Source organism: Equus caballus, chromosome 26, assembly GCF_041296265.1.
Source record: "Equus caballus isolate H_3958 breed thoroughbred chromosome 26, TB-T2T, whole genome shotgun sequence".
Lineage (NCBI taxonomy): Eukaryota > Metazoa > Chordata > Mammalia > Perissodactyla > Equidae > Equus > Equus caballus.
This window is the reverse complement of record NC_091709.1, coordinates 37,191,037-37,211,599: the sequence shown is the minus strand read 5'-3', so window position 1 is coordinate 37,211,599 and position 20,563 is coordinate 37,191,037. Positions and strand designations below refer to the sequence as shown.

At 35.4% G+C, this 20,563-nt stretch overlaps 2 protein-coding genes across 8 annotated transcripts in view; one reads left to right on the top strand and one right to left on the bottom strand.

Moving 5' to 3' along the window:
- Positions 1–19,862, top strand: part of DONSON (DNA replication fork stabilization factor DONSON) — a 27,986-nt gene extending 8,124 nt beyond the window's left edge. The window contains exons 10-11 of one of the 2 annotated variants that reach the window (XM_023630076.2): positions 376–521; positions 19,722–19,862. In XM_023630076.2, coding sequence (XP_023485844.1) covers positions 376–513 — 138 coding nt within the window. In that variant the 3' untranslated portion in view covers positions 514–521; positions 19,722–19,862. Of the gene's footprint in view, positions 1–375; positions 3,376–19,721 lie in introns of those variants that run through there. The other variant, XM_023630075.2, reaches the window with a different exon arrangement.
- SON (SON DNA and RNA binding protein) overlaps positions 1,327–20,563 on the bottom strand; it is a 32,917-nt gene continuing 13,680 nt past the window's right edge. The window contains exons 5-13 of one of the 6 annotated variants that reach the window (XR_011433016.1): positions 18,722–18,868; positions 18,345–18,533; positions 10,627–10,737; positions 9,419–9,535; positions 5,852–5,931; positions 5,023–5,170; positions 3,158–3,229; positions 2,935–3,050; positions 1,327–2,447 (exon numbers count right to left, since the gene is read on the bottom strand). Coding sequence is in view for 4 of the 6 variants with exons in the window: in XM_014736347.3 (XP_014591833.3) it covers positions 2,236–2,394; positions 2,935–3,050; positions 3,158–3,229; positions 5,023–5,170; positions 9,419–9,535; positions 10,627–10,737; positions 18,345–18,533; positions 18,722–18,868 (1,059 nt within the window). In the remaining 2 variants the exon portion in view is untranslated. Of the gene's footprint in view, positions 2,448–2,934; positions 3,051–3,157; positions 3,230–5,022; positions 5,171–5,851; positions 5,932–9,418; positions 9,536–10,626; positions 10,738–17,434; positions 18,246–18,344; positions 18,534–18,721; positions 18,869–19,040 lie in introns of those variants that run through there. The other 5 variants (XR_011433017.1, XM_023630063.2, XM_014736347.3 and 2 more) reach the window with 5 other exon arrangements.

Here is a 20,563-nt window from a genome sequence, read left to right as displayed (position 1 = left end):
AAAAAGGCGTTATTTTCATTGTCCTCTCAGAACCAGAAATTAAGTGTCTGATTCATTTATTATATAGTTGTTTACTTAACCATATTTGCCTTTAATTTTGGACATATTTTTTTATTTAGAGGTTATGACCTTTAAAATTGCCTCTCATACTTTTATCAGTTTGTTAGACTTAGAAAAATAACCCAAATTAATATTTTTGGATGCTGTCACTATGCAAAAATTCTTAGGGTCAACTTCTATCAATGATGATGACTTGCCCCTACCTTATAAACATGAACACAGCATTTATTTGTGAAAGTTCCCATAGTAGTTATTAAAAACTCAGTGTTCAAAGACTGATGGGCTTTTTACTGACTCACATACAAATTTCCACAGGAGACCGTTCATGAGGAGCTTGCTAACTGTGGGTTGCACCCTAAGACTCTGGACCAACTTAGTCAAACACCAGTGCTGGGGAAATCATCTTTACGGCATGTGAAAATGAGTGACTACATTTATAATTGGAGATCCTGAACACCAAAGTAAGCCTAAAAGGAGTCTATGAGGAAAAAAAAGCCTTCTAGCAAGGAAATTCAAGATTCTTATACCTTTGGCTTTAAAGTTCATTTTGGAAGTTGAAAAAGAAAGGAAATTTAAAACATTCAAATGTTTATAAACATTAATCTTGTTACATTTAACTTTTACTACATGCGCTAAGCAGAATTGAGGTTTCAAATCAACATTTTTTTACTATTTTGATTATATTCAGGTGTGAAAATAAGTGAAACGTTTAAAAACACCTCAACTTGATTGAGAATTCTAGCTCCCTACAACCTAATTATAAACTGAGTAGAAAACAATGTGTTTCCTTGCAAATGGGAAATTGAGGCTAAGTTAGTATCAACTATCTCACAGCATTGTGACTAATGGCATCCGGGCACAGTTAAACAATTTACCTAGGATTATTGGCAGGTTCTCGTTTCATAAAGGTAGAAAACAAATGTAGATAATATCTACTGAGCTGATTGTTGATGCTCCCAGCTTAGTAGTTCTCCTACTGATTTACAATTCCTCTATTCTCAAATATATTGTTTTTTTACTGCATGTTAATTTAGCTAAGGGTATTTTGTATTCCGTACAGAATAGTGTTGAGTTGTAAAGTATGCTCGGCTGTCACAGCAAAGTAGTAGTTAACGTTCTTGTAGGTATTTGTGTGTGTGTGTATATATAATTCAAATTTTCTAAATAAAAGTGCTTAGAAATCAAAAGCATTGGGTAAAGAAATAATAGTATTTAGTGAAGAAGTATTTGTTCATGTTATAAAAATCCAGAAAATAAAACACCACATTTATTCCAGAGAAGTTTATATTTGGGCCTTAAGCTTTTGAAAATAAAGTTTAGAGACATAGCATATGAATACCACTGTAATACACATGAAATATTCTATCAGACCCTAAAAATTAACATAAACTTAAACTTTCTCATAGTCAACAAAATAATGGCTGGGTGCCGATTTTATTAGATAAGTTGGTTACAGCATTTTAATTATCATTTTACGTCTATCTAGGTGTAGCTGAAATTCAAAATGCACATCAAAGTAAAACTATATCACAACTCAATGCCATACTAAATGTACTTGGCTTCTGCAGTAAAATTCTAGTTGGAGTTAATTTCGACTCCCTTCTCATGGCCCAAGTGGCTTTGACGGGAACACAGAACTTAGTGCTGATCATCACACAACATACCACTTTCTTTTTATAACCTCTACAAAATTTTAAGGGAAGATGGTGGCATTAGCCCTGTGGAACAGATCTTGCTTGATTACCTCAATAACACTGGCCCAGTATCTGTCCAGCAGAACCCATTGTGAACTAGTACAAGGTGCACAGCCCTTCACTGATTACAGGCAAGTGTTACAGCAGCCTAGCCATAAGGAAGGGAAGTTATATCATAGTACAAAATACAGTATAAAAGCGTTATTTAACATTCCACACTGAAGATTACGGATGCCTTCAAACAATCGTTTGGATGTTAGCCACTTAAACAAATACATCACTAAGGTAAACAATATAAACATACCAAAACCCTGTATGGTTAAATACAATTTCCATGGTACAAAAATCAAAGCCTGGAGATGTTTTGTACAGATTGCTTTTTACACAATGTCTTAAATTGCCAGATATTTACAACATTAAAGAGGAAGTACATTTTGATGCAGAGTAAAATTATCTGAAATGATTAATATAAAACCTCAATCTATCTACGTGAGGCACTCCTGAAGCAAGTGGCATTAGCCATGAGGTCCTTTGGTACAAGGCCCATTGCTTGAAGAACCACAGTAGCTGCTGTGGCTTTAGCATGCTTCTTATTAGGGCTGGCAAAGCTGGGCTGGTAAGCGCTTCCATTTATCAATACCTATTCAAGAAAAACATACAATTGGGCTGGTAAGGGCTTCCATTTCTCAATACCTATTCAAGAAAAACATACAATAAGAACAGCATCAAACTTTAATATCTATTAGCTTTTTATTTTTTCACTAAATGCTAGAAAAATAATCTATAAAAATATAAAACCCATACTACATAAGTCAAATTAATCTCAACCCAGAAGAAAAGGGACTGCAAGTTAAGAGCAGGTCTCCAAATTGAAGAAAAAAAAAAAGGGCCTGATAAAACTACTAAATTAATTCCCCAAGTTCCAGTAGAAAATGTCAACAAATTGTTCACCAGATTTTGCCCACATCCTTCCCTCCAACATTTTTAAAAACAGTATATTACAGGTCACTTTAAGCACACGTAAATGTTTAAAACTCCCACCACTCTACCCACACAAATAAACACTCCCAACCCACAAACAGTATATTAATCCTGTGATCCTATAATGTTTATCCCTCGCCCTCTAACACTGTCATCAAATTATTAAATGTATACAATTAATGCAGAAATTCATATTTACCCTAAAGAGAAAATGTTTGCGATGATCAGGGCCACTATCATGGACCAAGAGAAATTCAGGTGGTTGCCACCTTCTCTTATTACAGATTTCCATCAAGGCAGAGACAGGATGTTTGCCTGCAGAGAAAGAAAGAACCAGTTATTAATTATTTCCACTATCTGTGGCAACAAATTATGAATTCAAGGTAGCGATGGGGAAGAGGAAATTCAAAACTGTCTCTCACCTGACAGATCTTTCATTGCAGCAGAGAAGTTCCCAGACCTCTTTTGTGCTCTTTCTCCCACTGCAACAAGACCTTAAAAAAAAGTCAAACGTTCACTGAATAAATTTCAAAGCAGCAGTTGTAAATTTTAACAGCAAAATGACGATTCCATCTGTAGTAACCTGAACCTCAACTCATGCCTTCAAATAAAACATTCAATAAATTCTCATTACCCTTGATTTCTATATCCATCTTGACTTCTCTTTTGCTGTGTTTCAATATATAAATCTATATTTTCATATACCTTAGTACTGGAAATCGTATAAAAATCAAATGTTCAGAAAACACAAGAATATGTGAATACATATATAAATTAAGTGCCCTAATTATCAACAGCTCCAGGTCTGTTTCTTTGTACGTTTAAGTAGCAGTGGCTATTTATTGCAAGTGATATCTAAAGGTCTCCCATCCCTTAAAAAATGATGTTCAATTAAGAAGTATGTTCCCCAAAAGGCAAGGATTTAGGCCACTAAGGAAATAAAAGGTAAAGTGAGAAAGGCTGTCTGTATGCATAAATGGGTCCATTTTTTCCCCAGCAAACAATCCCTTTCTGGCTTATCAAATGTGAGATGTTCTCAAAAGACAAACATAACCTCACTGCATAACCTACTTTTCCAAAGGGATCTAACTATGTTACTCTCTAAAACTCAATGCTTGCCCACTTCCATTTATCCTAGTAGGAATTCTGCAACCAGTTCTTTGCTAATTCTGCTAGTATGCTTTCCCACACCCAGGCCATGTTGCACAATTCCAAAGAAAATGTTCCCTGGAATTACAATGCATCCACAGATATTTTGTTCCAATAAACCACCTTTTATGACACAGAATTTTTTCAACTTATATAAGCAATATAATGTCAATGTGACATAATCGGCACAATGTCCTTTTCAGATTTAAACTTTGAACCAATACTACATCATAGGATGATTCTCATGTTATTTCCAGCCTATTTTTGAATATCACTATTACAATAAACTCCCTCCAATTTGAAATAAAATGGCAACAGACTATTCTACAGGGATGACAATGTAGAAATTCTGATGCAAAACATTTTTTTAAGTACATAATTTGGTCAGAGGTAGTCAGTTTCCAAACTCATTCAGGCAGAATAATTTAACTGCATTAACTTCAACTTTCTATTTGATTACAAAGGTAAGGAAAATAAATATCCGTTTTAAATTTTCCAGTTTCTAAAAATCAGTCTTAAATAAGCTACTGAAATCACATTGAGCTGGCAGCCCCAAGTGATTCTACTTACGACATTATTCCAAGGGAGGAAATTATTTAAAAGTTACCAATTGTCTGTACAGTAAGTATATTTTTAATACTTAGCAACTAGATGCAGGCTATATAGATAGACCCTCCAGCCCTCCGCCCCAGGTATCTGAGGACAGTAGCAAAATGCAGGCAGACAGAAAAGTTCCAAGGTGCCCCGAACACAGGGCAGTATGAAGAGGTGACAGTGATGTCAGCAGCTGGTCTACTGTTCTTCAGCCCCAACCCAGAAGAACTCAATTACTGAGCTAGAAAAGAGGGGCAAGCAAAAAGGGTTTATAAGGTGAAGACAAAAGAGCATTCTAATAGGAAAGAAGACTATATGGGATACAATAGCTGAGACAGAAAAAATACATAGGAAAGGTTGCATTAGTGTCTCCACCTATATTGATATAAGCCACTGAAAATGAGCTTAATTTTCCCAAAAACAGCTATATATACACCAGAAGTGGTGCCCCCAGTTCAGGATTACTGACATCAAAAGAATATATGAAGGTAATGAAACTCTTAATGTTAAAGGATGATAATAAACGTTCCCCCAAAACACTTACCTTTTCGGTCTGTCTTAAAGTCAACTAGGATAGGTTCCTTATTTCCTTCTTTGTTTTTTCCTAATCCTTCTCCTTCTCTCCAGCCCATTTTTCTCATCAAAACGGCTCCCATTCCTCCAGTTACTGGGGCTGCTCTTAAGAACTGATCCTATCCAAAGAAAGAAAGGTAAAATGTCCCCATTTTACAGTTAGAATTTGACTACAAATTCTCAGTGTAACTTTTTAAAAAAAGAAATCTTATTTTACTTCTAGAACTGTTATTATAGCAATTAAATTTAAATACTTCTATACTTATATACATACTGTAGTGTGTATGGTCTAGTTATTTTCACATTAACATAATAGTACTTTGAAAGTCAAATAAGGCAAATAAATGGCAGTTTTAAAACAGTGGCCCCTTGTGCCCCCCTCCAAAAAAAAAAAGAGAACAATCCTGTTTTCGTCCACTATTTAGGTTCACTGGTATCTCTTCTTAGCTTGCAAAATAAAAAGAAGGCAATGTTAAAACAGTCAATAGTATTAATTGTCCCGGGTGTACCTAGTTAATGATAAAGCCCAGAAATCATTTAGAAATAGTTTGGACACTGAAGAAGCATATTGTTATCATCCAAAGTTTTCTTCCCCATTCTACCATCAAACAAGTGTAAGTATTTTACTTAGAAAATTCCTATGAAGCAAACAGATAACTCTTTAAATTAAATTTACACAATAAGAAATGGAAGACAATCATATAAAATACCCTGAAATTACACCATACTGAATTTGAATTCTTTTAAAACCTATCTTGATGTTAAAATACTTTTAAAAAACTCCTTAAATGTTTACATACCTAGGCCTCGGTAGCAGCAGTGTTGTGAATAGTAGGGCTGGCACTGACCGGGGCAAGAAGACAGCTACAAGGATTTGGCCCTGAAACAAGTTTCCATACAGAGGGGTGAAAGTTCACAGGTTATTCTGTGAACAGTCATCTCTCTTGTATCCAACCCACTGAACCATAATTTCCATCAAAGCAGCAAACCACTTAATGTCCTACGATGCACAACTATATACATTAGCATGGTCAACAGCTGATTATTTCCGCACATTAAGAAATAATGCGATGCCTCTTTTTAAAGGGCATCCATGTACATATAACAAACTACTGAATTCTACTGTTGATCTTTATGACCATTTTTTAAAAATTTGTAAGATATATCTGCAAATCATGCCTTATTTCCCATTGTTATTAAAGTTTAGATTTATATTCTCTAGCAAACATATATAGCAAGTCATTAACTTATCAACAGAGGGAGTCAAAAATTTTGATAGCTCTGGAAATAGTATGCATTAATCATTCCTGTATTGATAAGTTAAATACTGAACTTTTAAAATCTTGTTTTTACACAGTAGTAAAACTGTATAATCTTATTTTTTCCCCAGCTTTTTAACTATATGCTGGGGAGAAAAACATGCCAATGATGTGTGACTAGACATTAAGTTCAACAAAGTGCTCTGATGGAAGGAGGCAGCTGTGGAGGTAGAAACATACCCCTGGTTCAGTTCCTTATTTGGTGCAGGCCATGCAGTGTTGATGTATGAGAGAAAAGTTAGCTGACGCTTGGATATCAACTGCCTTGTTGCTACACACCTAAAATGACTTTTACTTACTTCCAGGTTCATCCGCCCCTCTTTTCCAGGAAACACTCCTAAAAAAAAGGGCAACTGTGCAGAGTATAATACAAATCCCCAAATAACCCAGGTTTCCGATTTTGTTTCTATTCTCTAATATTGTCATCTGTTTCTTTACCCCAGTGTGTATACAGCTCATAAAAAGCTGATTAATCTACTGAGACTACAATAATAAACAGTATTCATCAGGGTCATGTCCAAATCATCTCATTCCAGAAAACAAAGATTCTTTTAAATAAATAACCATTTAAAAATTTTTTACTGACAAGTAATACTAAAAATCTTATTCTTTTTCATCTAAGAATATACTGTAACAAACTAAAAAATAAAATGGAAAATGTTGGCATTTCATGTGGATTTAATATATAAAGAGTGCTGGGCTACAGCGAGGCAATAAAAGCCAAATGATCATTTGAAAAAGTTTTCTAAACACAACAAGTAGACAGTTTTGTAAAATCTCTCTGCCACTGAAGATAAGTGTTAAGTTTTCAGTTGCCTAATAACTTTTCGACATGTTCTGGCTCATTTTTGTAAATAAAATGTTCCTTCCTTAATTGATATTAGTAGCAAATATTCTTCAGTAACATATAAATTGAAATTTTCCTGAGAGCATTGCGTTCTTCTCTAACTACTTAGAAATCTGGTCTGATGAATGAACACATCTTTATCTCATGATAATTTATCAATAATTTACATTAAATTTACATTTTAAATGATGTAAATTATTTATTTGAAATCAGTCAACTGCCTACAAGACTGGAAATCAAAAAAAAATTAAGGGAAAGTTTACAGGAAATCAATTGAATCAGTAAAAGACTCACTTTTTTAAAGTTATGTTAACATGATGTTTAGAAGTATACAAGCATTATGCATCAGCACTTCTTTATACCAATGAAGACCAAAATTATGCACTGGAATCACATTCCCAAGTTTCTACCTAGTAATGTACATGACTATTTAATTATTATGTACCTATACACCAGATAAGCTTCAATTCTAATTTCCTGAAATACTGAGTACCCAGCTTCAAGATTAAATAGTATTAAATAACATTAAAGAATTAAAACTGTTAAAGACATAGATATACGTTTCTAATTCTTCCCAATGAGATGAAAGCCACTTTCCAAATACTATGCAAATCACTTTCATATTTTAAAAACTGTAATACAATCAGTACAAAATTAATTCAAACTTAAAAATATTTTGCTAGATTATCATCTTTTTTCCAACACGAAACACTAGTAAACTACATAAGTTGTAATCTTGTAATGAATCTGACCGTGTACTCACTATACACATATTAATGCAAGTATTTCCCCCCAAAACTGGCAAGCAAAGTGAGAATATATAATGTTTTGCATTAATTTGTTAATAAGAGGACCATCAGTGATAAAACACTATCAAAACTGAAATAAATGTTATGATATTAAAAGGTCCAAAGCAACTAAAAGTCCTTTTCAGAAATTCATCTCATTCACTAGCACTCACGGCAATCCTCTATAGTACTCATCACATTACTGATTACCACCCTGTAAGGGAGTAATAAGCACTTGTCTTCACGTGACCCTTAGAGACTGAAATGCCAAGTAATTACTTGCCCATAATCACAAAAGGAGTCAGGAGTACAGCGGGATAAAGAAACCTTCCCAATCCATTAGACCACACAGCCTCCCAGTTTGAGCACAGCTATGTTGCCTGTACTCCTGAAACAAATTTCCCATTGCCCATCCAACCACACCATGTCCCTTCACCAGAACACATTTCTTCAGAAAGCCCTTCTTAACCACCTAAGACTCCCCCAACAATGAGGCAGTCGTAGGTGGAGTTCACAGGTCTCACTGCAGGAATCTGAAACCAGGAGCACCTACATCTTCACAGCACGGGGCGTCCGTCCTCTCCCTTGAATTTATGTCTTACATATCCTGTTTCTTCATGAGATCAGTGGTTCTCAAATTCAGCCTGTGGATCACCAGAGGCCACCAGGGCCTAAATGGTGGTCCACAGATAGTATTCTCCATCTCCATCCCACTCCCTTCACCACCCTTCAGCAATGCCCACCCCACGCTCCAGGCATCCTCCCCAGCCTTCCAGTCCCATGGCAAAATCACCACATGCACTGCTAACACTGGGTCCACCCAACCACTTGCTGCAACTAACAGCTGACAACCACAGGGACCTGAGGCTAGAGATCACAAGAGGGGTGAGGAAAGGGGCCTAGGGAGCTTAGAGGAGGGTGCAGGCACTAAGGAAAGGGAAAGAAGGACAGAGGAACAGAGGAACGGAAAATTGGGGTGGTACAGGGCTCTTGGGGGCAGTGATCCACCAAAAATAAACCTGTAATAAAGTATCCCATGTTGAGAAAAACTTTGAGAACCACTGCTTTGAAATTAGTAGTCCAACAGGAACTGTGGAATATTCTGAACAGCACCTGAGATACACTGTTAGCATTAAACACAGTAAAAAACCACCCCACAAAAACCAGCAGCAGCAATAATAAAAATAACCTCAGGATATAAACTGAGTGGCTCTTGAGCCATATTTATACATTTGCCATTGTCTCATGAATCAGGTCCGTCTTCAGTGTCCATCCTGGAGTATATACACATAGCAAATTTACTCATGAACTTTGGTTAGAGTCACTGGCCTCTTAGTGCATTTTTAATAAAACATTTTATAAAAGATTTTAACTTTGTACTTGGACATTTTTGTATGTGCCTATGTTGTGTACCTTTTTAATCCAGGCTTGGGCACCAGTATTGGCCAACTGTTCCTGTGTCAGAACCTGTACTCCTGTACTTCCTGTGAATTGGCCAGGAATAGAGTTCAGCTGAGCCCAGGCATCAATCTGAAGAAAGGAAGACACCTCAATTAACTAAGTAAAATTACTTATCTAGTTAAAGTGTCATGGTATTAACAATTCTCTAAATGAAATGGTTTATTTAGTTCCTGAAATGGCTGAATAACAGACTTGAACATTCACCTTTTAAAACAATACACTGAATTTATACATACTTAACTGTTTTCCTAAACACTCCCAAGCAGTTTGATAAAATTCAATGAATCCCATTAATAACAAGATTTGAGATACATCTCTAACAACTAAAAGCGTAGCTCTAATATTCATTCTTTAAAAAGATCACATAGATAAATGTCATAATAGCCTGAGCTTTTAATTAATTACATTATTTAAAGTATTATAAATCCAGAATAAATTCAAGATATATGCTTAAAGAGTAATAAATACAGGAAATTGGTTCAAACACATAAACGGCTTTCTTTAAAAACTGTGCACTACATTATCACCAGCATTCATTGTGATGGTTCAAGAATCAGTTGTCATTCATTCAAAGTTTATTTAGTGAACACCTGGTATTGTAGGGCAATGTATTTCCTCTCTGTCTGAACATGTACTTATGTTTCCATACAGCTCTACCATAGAAAAGTAGAGGAGAAACAGAGAAGCTGTCCATTGTGAAAAGCGTAGACTCTGGACTCAGACTACCTGGATTTGAATCCCCACTTCCCTCACTTTCTAGTTTTGTGACCTTGGGCATCACTTAACCACACTTTACCTCAGTATCCTCAGCTGGGAAACAGGAACTCATAATAGTGCCTAAATCTCACAGGACTATTAGGGGCACTTAGCTGTTATAATAGACCAGATTATAAACTCTACGAAGGCAGGGAATTTTTTTCTTTCATTCCCTCAAGAAAAAGTTCCTGCCACATAGTACACAATAAACATTTAATGAATGAATGATCAGGCCCCAAATCGCTGATCTCATTTAAACTAAACTAGCTAATTAAGATAAATGATTTATTTTCCTGGATTTTCAAGATAAAGACCTACATTTCAACAGCATGCCACAGACTTTGCTTATGTCACAACCATCTAGTTAGCAAAAATCTCATTTAGACATTAAAACTGCTACATACCCGTTCCTGAGCTCGATTTAACATGCTCATTGCTTCAAGGTCAAATGCATTCTCACTGAGTCTTTTCTGAGCAAGCGCCCGCTCACTCATTGCTGTAGAAATGTCCACAGGCTAAGAAAGAAAACATAGATAATTATCTCAAATTACAATAGACCCCCTACATTCTGAAAAATGCTCATATCTTTAGTTGCTACATGTCAAAAACAAAATAGCAGTCATCTATTAATAATCTTGTAAACTAGGAAGAAGATTCAAAAAGGTAAAATAACCTTAGAAAGTAGACAAGGATCGTTTAAGGTAAGTTACAAAGTATCAGAGGCAGCAGTTGAACTCAACCCAGAATTTGATGTCATATTTTCTACTGTATCAAATTATGATCATAGAAAGTTCCACAAAGGACTTAAAAATCTCTAGGCTTCACTAACAAAATAGTTATTTATAGTGAACTGAGAATTTTAACTATTTTTGAACTATTAATTTCATACTCATCAGTAGTTTTCATTTTACCCTACTTATTAGCATAACCTTCAGAAGCAATAAGATTCTTGAATAAGCAAGCAGAAAACTATCGTGTGGATGATCTCTCACTCATCTGCACGTCTTTTCACCTTCTTGCGTTGTTCATAGATATAGTTCAGTCTTAAGGACTCATTTTCTTCAAAGAATATAATGATTATATAAATAAATTAATCTTTTGTCATAGTGTATATACATTTATGACCAAAGTTAAAATATTTCTTTGGGGGGCCAGCCCAGTGGCAGTGGTTAAGTTCGAGCACTCTGCTTTGGCGGCCCAGGGTTCACAGGTTCGGATCCAGGGCATAGACGGACCTACACACAGCTTATCAGACCATGCAGTTGCAGCGTCCCATATACAAAGTAGAGGAAAACCAGCAAGGATGTTAGCTCAGGGACCATCTTCCTCAAGCAAAAAGAGGAAGACTGGCAACAAATGTTAACTCAGGGCCAATCTTCCTCAAAAAAAAATTTCTTCGGGATTAACATAAATTAAACATTTAAAATAAAATACATTTGAAATGTCTTAGATCTTTCTTTTCAAAGCTCATATTCTACCTGTAAAAACCTTATGCTAGGCAGAAGTGACTATGGTTTAACTTCTTAAAATGCTTCATAATGTCCAGGAAAATTCTTAAAGGTAGTCAGTCCCCTCCTCTTTAGAGCAAATTCCCAATTTGTCAGATTTGTGGAAGGCACAACCACACAAGGGAAAACCTATCAACTAAGTATTTGATGTTTTTTGTTCTAACATTAGGAGCTCAGATTGATTTGTATCAACTCACCAATTCTTAATACTTGTTTTTCTTCTTACACAACTTAACCCATTAATATTTCCTAGTTATTTCACCCAAGAAAATTCGTTTTTGGAAGAATGCTTATCTGACATGGGAAGGTTTTCCTATGTTCATATACAAAGAATGATTAGTAAGTACTGTAAAGATATGACTAACATAAGGAAGTCAGTAAAATAAGTTAGCTAAGGATTTTTCAAAAAGCTAAGCGAAGGCTACCACCTGTAATTTGACTGTGTATTGCATATAAATACTTGTTGTAAAAACAAGACCTATATAGTAGAGAAGGGTATATGACTATGAGTAAATATTTCCTACCTTCAGAACCCCTTAATCACTCCATTCTTAATTATTTTGCTAAATCACCTAATAATATTCCTTCAGTGAAATTTTTCTTCCACAAAGTATAGATTCTTACATATTGCCTTAAAATGAAAGCAAAATTAAACTGAATTAATTCTGTAATTGCTTATGAGACTGTCTGTAGATCTCATGAATCAAAGATCTTAATTTCTTAATCAAATTAGTAAATTATCCACACTAATTGGAATATTTCTAGGGCCCATAAGAAATAATCTAAGCAGTCAGACTGAAACGCTAAAAAACTTAGTATGTTCACTTTTCACTTACTTCTATTATAATTCTAGTTAACTGCTGAGACTTTAAATGGGAACCCAGATATTTCAGGTCAAAATTTATGTTCCTTTGGCCTACTTTAGAAGTTTCCTTAGGATTACATAGGATTATTGATGTAATTTTTGGAGGCCCACCAAATATATCTCAAGTATTGCTCATTAGCCTTGCCAGCATTATTTTGGGTTTCACAGCAGTCCATAAATCTAGGTGTTAGGGTGTTTAGGTATAAATAATAGGTTTTTATCATAAAAACTCTAAACTCAAAGGAGATACTGAGGGAAATCTATCTACCCACCATCCCAAGCACTGACCCCCCCATTTCCAACTATAAATTAGCTACAGAAATGTAGTTAAGATGGCTCTGAAAACTCCAAATTTTCTAGAATACAACTGATTCTTCCCAAGTGGAAAGCAAATGAATATATCTATCTGTAAATTCATCCTTCTGAAGACATATCTTTATCCTTTTTTCTCTTGAAGACTTTACTGAGTAAGCAGGTTATCTAAATGCCTCATCATTTATCCTCAGGATGAAATTTCATTCAAATCTCAGTAATATTTTTTTTTCTTTTTGTTGGTGAGGAAGATTGGCCCTGAGCTAACATCTGTGCCAATCCTCCTTTATTTTGTATGTGGGATGCCACCACGCATGGCTTGATGAGCGGTGTGTAGGTCCGCACTCAGGATGTGAACTTGTAAAAGCTGGACTGCCAAAGTGGAGTGTACGAACTTAACCACTACATCACCAGGCAAGCCCCTCTCAGTAATATTTTATGTTAAATGCACACCTCACTCTAAACGAAATTTTAATATACCAAAACCTTAACGTTTAATAAAACTTAGTTTAGATAAAATTACAACTAGTTTTTTCTCCTGAGGTAATACAACTTTATTTAGTCTTCAACAGGCTTACCAAGTGAACTGCAAGTTCATGTCAAAACTTTATTACCAAATAGTAATTTGACTATTAATTTCATATTCATATTTTTTAATGTGAAGCAACATACTCAAAATAGAATGAATTAGGATTATCTTAACCTTTTAAGGATCCTCAAGAGTTTGCATCAAAAAGCCTGCTTTTCTTTCAAAAAAGAACCAAGCATGTTTCCAGGTTTTCAAGGTAACTCAGAATATGCAATAATGCATAAAAGCTCACTATAATCTCCAAAGCATTAATATTCAAAGACTAGACCAAATGTTACACATCAGTATTAAAACAATCATAAAATATCACAGCTACCCTTTAGAGCGGCACCGTCCAACAGAATTTTCTACAGTGACAACTAAGGAGCATTATGAAATGTGACTAGTGCAATTAAGGAACTGACTTTTCGGTGGCTAGTGACCACCGTATTGGACTATACAGCACGTGTGCGTGTATATACGGAATATAGTGAACTATACTATAGAGTTTTTAGAGCCTTAACCATCTTTTAATGTTGCTCAGAAACAGGAATGTGTGAAAGGTACCCAAAAAATGACGCTAAAAAGCCATTCTAAAAACTGGAATAAAAAGAATCTTAAATCTCACAGAATATTATTATCAAGTTGTCATCAACAAGCCTTATTTGTTTCCACAGATACACTACAGACTTTCTACCTAATGTATAAAGTATAATTATGATTGTGTAGTAATATTCTAGGTATTATAATATTGGGGAAGCGGGTGTTTAATTTCCTTTTCCCTAGGCCTTGGTCTAAACGGTGAAATCTACCTGAAAGTGTTCCTGGATTATAATTCCAGTTCTCACCTTAATAAACACCTATCCAAGTTATTTGACTTCTCTACTTTAGCAGCAAAACAGATTACTACTTCTTCTATAACCTAAAAAAGGTGTCAGGAATAATGAAATATACAAAGTAATTGGCACCATGTAGCATGCATTTCATGGCCTAAGTTATAATCATGTACTTTCTGTATCTTCCTCATTTAAAAAATTCTTCCAAGTCAATTTACTTCCCCGTTTTGTTACCCAACTGTTTACAGAAATAGAACAAGTACCTAAGTATTTCTTTAGAAAGTCACTGAAAGGATATAAAAGAGCTAAAGAGAATTATTAGGAAATAAGAAAAATAACTCCTGTAATACAAAAATTATCTTCAACACAGGTAATTGCAGGTATCTCAAATTAAAAGATGGTATAAAAGGAAAATTTTAAGAAAATAGAACTAAAGAGGCATCTGACCTATATATAAAACATGATTTTAAAATACTTATAAAAGAATACAGAGCGGTTCATTATAAAAAAGGAAATGACAACTGCAAAAACAAAAGCCACACTAAATACAGAATGTCTCAGTTATGTGTTTGGTTAGTTTTGAAAAATAAATTATGAACCTTTCTATTATATCATATAAACTTCTCTAATGCAACTCTTAGTTAACTTATACATTTAATCTAAATGATTTATAACCGGAAAACAGCTAACCCATTAAATGGTTCCAAGACATTCAGCATTAATCACCTAGAAGAATCTAAGAAGAAAAGAATGAACAACAAGGCTGTACTTAACACACTCTAGCACCAGAACCTATATGTTTAATTTCCAATTAAAATTTTCATCTCACCCCAAAAAACTTAGCTTCCCTAAACTTTCTACCTTTAGAGCTTCTAAACCTAAGAGAATTTTAGCTCCACTGGGATGTGGAACTATTCTGCAACAATACGAACCAAGCACACTGCCTGAGAAAAATTATCTTAACATGTAAGCAATCACTAGACCTAAATGGAGCTACCTCTGGACCTTTAAAACATTGATGATTGATAATAAACGGAAGGAAATTTTACGTCAAATATTACATTTAAATCTTCTACCCAATAAGCCTTTGCTAACATTATTACCAAGAATTAAGGCCCCCGAGGACAATTTTAAGATATTAGTTTTCCAACATTTTTCATAACTCAAATTCACACAAATATGGTCAAAGTTCTGCAGTCACTCCTTACTGAGGATGATGCTGGCTGGCTTCTGGTTAGGAAGACGATGCTATGGCAGTAGGGCACAGTCTGATGAGTTGATATTCCGTAAGATACGGATTTATGTTGATCCATCCACGTCTATCCACTCAAAACTTAAGTCAAAGAGCACTCATGTGCAAGACAATCGGTAGGATTGAGGATTATGGCAAAGCTGAGATAAAATCTGTGATCTTTGCCTAAATGTTTTATGTTCAAAACTAAAGAACCACAAACTCCATTGGTAAAAAAAAGTAAAAAATACTATCCAGTTAAAATATTGACCATTTAAAAGAACTTTCCTTTACTCTATAAAGCCTTTATTTCAACCCGACAGGGAATCAAAAGGATCAATATCCCCATAAAATGTCACCAATGGTATTCCACAAACATTGGTTCATACATCATTAATCTTAGAAATATATTTGTAAGATACAGCTAAATACCTAGAATTAAACATGTTATACTGTGAACCTTTCTTCTAGTGTTTACTATTACTGCTAGGTAAAAGCAGAGACCTGCAAGCAAAACAAAATCCTGTCTCTTTTCCTCCTAACATCTGGGGAATATTTGCTTAAAGCTAACCTGTCTTTTCTGAGTCTAATCTTCTAAGAAACTAGCTTGAAGAGTTCTGATATCAAATAGGTGTATATATCCTCCCTCCATAGAAATCTTCATTTGTTTAGCCCTCTGAACAGAATTCTTCCCCCCTGCTTTAATAAAAGACTCCTTATTATAAAATTGAATACCCACCTTTTCCCCCAGGATTCCTTTGGAATAACTCCCTCCAACATTTAATTAAAATCTGACAATCAGTTTTGGTAAAAGATAAGGCTAAGACACCTCACTGTCAGTTTTAAAACTGAAAATGGCTGAGTACTGAAGGTCAAAAATATATATCAATACACACATATAAATCTCAACCAAAAAGAAACATCATCATCAGGATTCACTAAGCACTTTCCCCATGTTCAACTCAAGTTAAAATAGTTATAGTCACTTATCTTCGCAGGAAAATCCCTTGGAATTTTGCAATATTTATAGGGCTTCACTCCATTGGAAAATTTTTCTCACATAAATAATCTCCCTATGTTTTTTTCCAACTCTTTGTCAAATGCTTAATCTGCAAGAAATTACTAAAAGCATATGTATCAGAATTTATAAATAAGTCTGTTCAGGCCTCTTATGGTTTATATGCAGCTACTACAAGATTTAAGTCAGTTGCAAATTATCAGTTAACCTTTTCCCTCGTGATATGTGCACGTAGCCTGATGTGGGGATTAGCAACTGAGCTACTCAACTGGTTTCACTAAAATATTGTTGTCCCAACCAGCTATCCCTCCCTCACTGGTGATGGTATAACTTGCTTCAACTGTTGAACCTCATGTAAATACAGATCATCACTGGTGACTGTAAGGTGCACTGGTTAGTTATCATGTCCAACTTCATTGTAAAGAACTTGCTCTTTTAAAATGCCGCAGGTCAAAAAAAAAAAAACGAAACAGTGAAAATGTCGCCTGTGAATTGCTTAAGGGACAAAAACTACTACCAAAAACGTTTCTGATTTGGGTTCTGTTCACTTTCTGATTTTATAAACAGGATTTGTTTATTTGTAATATTGGAGGTGTTTAGTGGAAGAAGATGATATGGCCAATGAAGGGAACCTGAAGGTGAACAGTACAGGTCTCTCTGACCTACATATCCCAGGGCTGCAAGCAAAGGAAGTAGGGAAGAAGTCCCACACTGTAGGGGCATCAGATATCTAGTCCAGTCCTTGGACAAATGTCTGGGCTTTGGAAACCAAGGGCAAGAGGTGATGACTAGTCTATGGTATCATTTAAAACTCCCACCCCCCTAGTAAGTCTCCACCCTCCCAGATCCCCCAAGCGTGATTTTGCACAACAAGTTAAATAAAAGTAAACTGTTTATTAAAAGATACAGCAAAGGTACAGATACAGAGATACATACAAAGATACAGATATATATATATATTTACATATATATACAGTCTTGCTGTTTTCATGTGCACTATATTTAGCAGCACATTATTTAATCAGGCAGCATTTTAATGGGGTTGTTTTGACACTTGGTGTTATTACTGCGTCATTTTGACAAGATACAACTATAGCCTCTTGGAAATTAAGATGTGAATTCCACTTCTCCAACTTTTAATAGTAGCAAAGAGGGGAAGGAGAAGGGAAATGAAGTACCAAGGCTGAGCATTAGGTTAAACACAAGAATTCAAAAGGGCCAAGGTAGCACAGGGAAGGGAAAACGATTAAAACTAAAGGCTATCTGACAAACAACCCAGAGAAATAGTAACAAATTACCGTTATTTAAAGGCAATGGGCTATGTATCCAAGATGCTCACATAAGCCTACAATGACCTTTTCCAATCCAGTTCTTGTGTTGAACCTGAGGATCTGCCTCTCTCTGCTCAATCCCTCCACCCAGTAAATTTGCTACCACCAAAATCTAGAGCTATAGAGCCTTGAAGCAAAACGGGAAGCTAAATAGTTGTACCTTGGGCTACCTTCCCACAAGTGCAAGGAGGGCCCAATGTTGGGTAGGGATGTGATAACACTGTTCTCTGCAATTCGATGCTTTTCACTTTGTGGCTTGGTTCCACAAAGTGAATTGCATCGAGTTACTGTCAAATGAGAAGCTGCGGGTTGTTTCATCTGTCGTCTAACCCGGCCCTGCCGTTTAACCCGGCCCTAAGAAGAGTGAAACAGAATCCAAATCAGATATAAAATAACAATAAAATGGCAGATTCACGTATAAAAAAGGAAAAATACATAATATTCCTTACTTACCTCAGAGGGCAAATTGCTGCTGAAAACATTATCATCATCTTTGTTTTCTTCACCATTTTTCTCTACAGGAACCCACTCTCCATAAACACTATCTGCTTCTTTTTTTCGATGTTGAGATCCAGATGACACAGGAAATTCTTTTGTTAATGTTACCTGGCTTTTTGGTGGAGTTGGCTTTGCTGCAGCAATCTAAAAAGCAATGTATTTCTCAATTAAAACTCAACAGATTTTTTTCAACATAATCTGAAAGTGATTTTGTTTGTTATTGCTCACAGTATATAAGCCATAAATTAAAAAACTAAATTCCATTTGAGTTTTACTTAAATTTGAGTTCCTTATGTGTGCTGTTTCATCAACCCATAAACGTTAATACTCACATTCAGATTGAAAAAAATGGGTTTGGGTTCACTGAGTTTAAAGGGATGATGATAAAAAGGAGGTTCTTCTTCCTCTTCATCCGAAACATGAGGCTTATTCACTATTACATCATCATCTTCTTTACTCTGTGCGATCTGTTTGCATTTCTTAAAAAATAAAAACAAACAAGAGATAAATCTTACACTTTATGCAGAACATACAATTTCTTAAAAGAATCAAAACCACATAAAATCAACTTCCAAAAGTAAGACAAGATTAATGATAGGTTAGAGATAGGTCACTCAGCTAATTTGCTATGATTTAAACACACTCTAGGTGGTCAGTCAGTCAACAACATTTATTGAGCACCTACTATGTGCAGAGCACTGTACTGGGCACTGTCCAGGAAATACAAAAAAAAGTAAAAGACATGGTCCCTGCTCCCAAGGAGCTTACAATCTAGTTCAAGAGACAGAATACATACACATGAGATAACTGAGGAACGCTTTTACAGAGCAACACAATTAACAAGTGCAAACTGATATAATACAAACTGAATACGTAAGTGCTGAAAGAACAAAAGCCTAAGAGAGAACAGAATCAGGCAGAATTTGATAATCAAGGGATATTCCTTGAAGAATTCTAAGCCAGATTTTCATAGTTAAGAATAAGGACTGGCAGGGAAAAGACAAGAAAGTCATCCTAGTTAGGTGGTGGTAAAAAGGTGAGAAGAAACTTATTAGAAGGGACAAGAGGGCAGAAGATGAGGCTAAAAACATAGGGAAATATTAAGTGTTCACAAGGTCTTGGATAAGGAGCTTGGATTTGATAAGCAAGCAATAAAAACCTTTACTAGGTCCTTAAGTTAAAAAAAAAGAGCTGTAATTCATATTGTAATAAATCTAAGTGGGAAAACAGAGTAAGAAACTAATGATCCCCCAAATGTATGGCAAAATAAAAGATCTGAAATATATGCGATTGGGTTAGATAGCAACATGTCTCTCCATAAATGTTTTGTAGGTCGACTCTCTAAAGGAACAGAACTCAAGAATGGAAAATAAGGCATGATGGAGAAGGTATGACTGATGAGGTCTGACACAAAAAGCAGAGTCAATTCCTTCCTGAGAAGCAAAGGAACAGACTTCATTACCTGGCTTTATAAAAAGGTCAGAGTAAGTTTGGGTGGACTTGTCTCTATACAAGCAGAATCTGTCACATCCATTATCAATTGAAAATATTACAATAGGATAAAAAGCTCATTTAGCCAAAAACACAGAGTATACCAAGCTTGTAACCAAGGGGAACAGAATATATTGACAGTGGCAGGCTGGCATAAGGCTAGCCAATAACAAGTTTCAATATATGAAACAATGTGGTACTTCTGGATCCTAGCAGCAATATTTCAGCATCCTCCCTCCCCCATCCCCCAAAAAACAAAAATAATATTAATAATAAAACAAAGCCAAAAAAAAAGCCTCAAGTGAAAAGATCAAATTCTTAAAAACAAAAATGTGTTTAAAATATATATGTTACTGCCAAAACCCGAACCGCAGGAAGAACTGATAATGGCTGGCCATTATCACCAATGGCTGGTACCAAACAGCCAAAACCCGAAATGTTGATGCGAAAGAAGTTCCTTTCAGGCAATGGCCAGCTATTCTCATTAATTTCCAAGCTCCGGTGGCAAAAGATCATTTCTGAAGATTGTCTGTGTCTTTGCGTATATGCAGTACACTCGTGGCGATCAGTGAACACGTCGTGAATGGAAACGAAACTGTAGGCGAGCTTCTGCGTGTTGCTCACTCAACACCTCCTCCATTCAAACGAACCGTCCCACTCCTCAGTCAGTTTGGCTTCTAAAA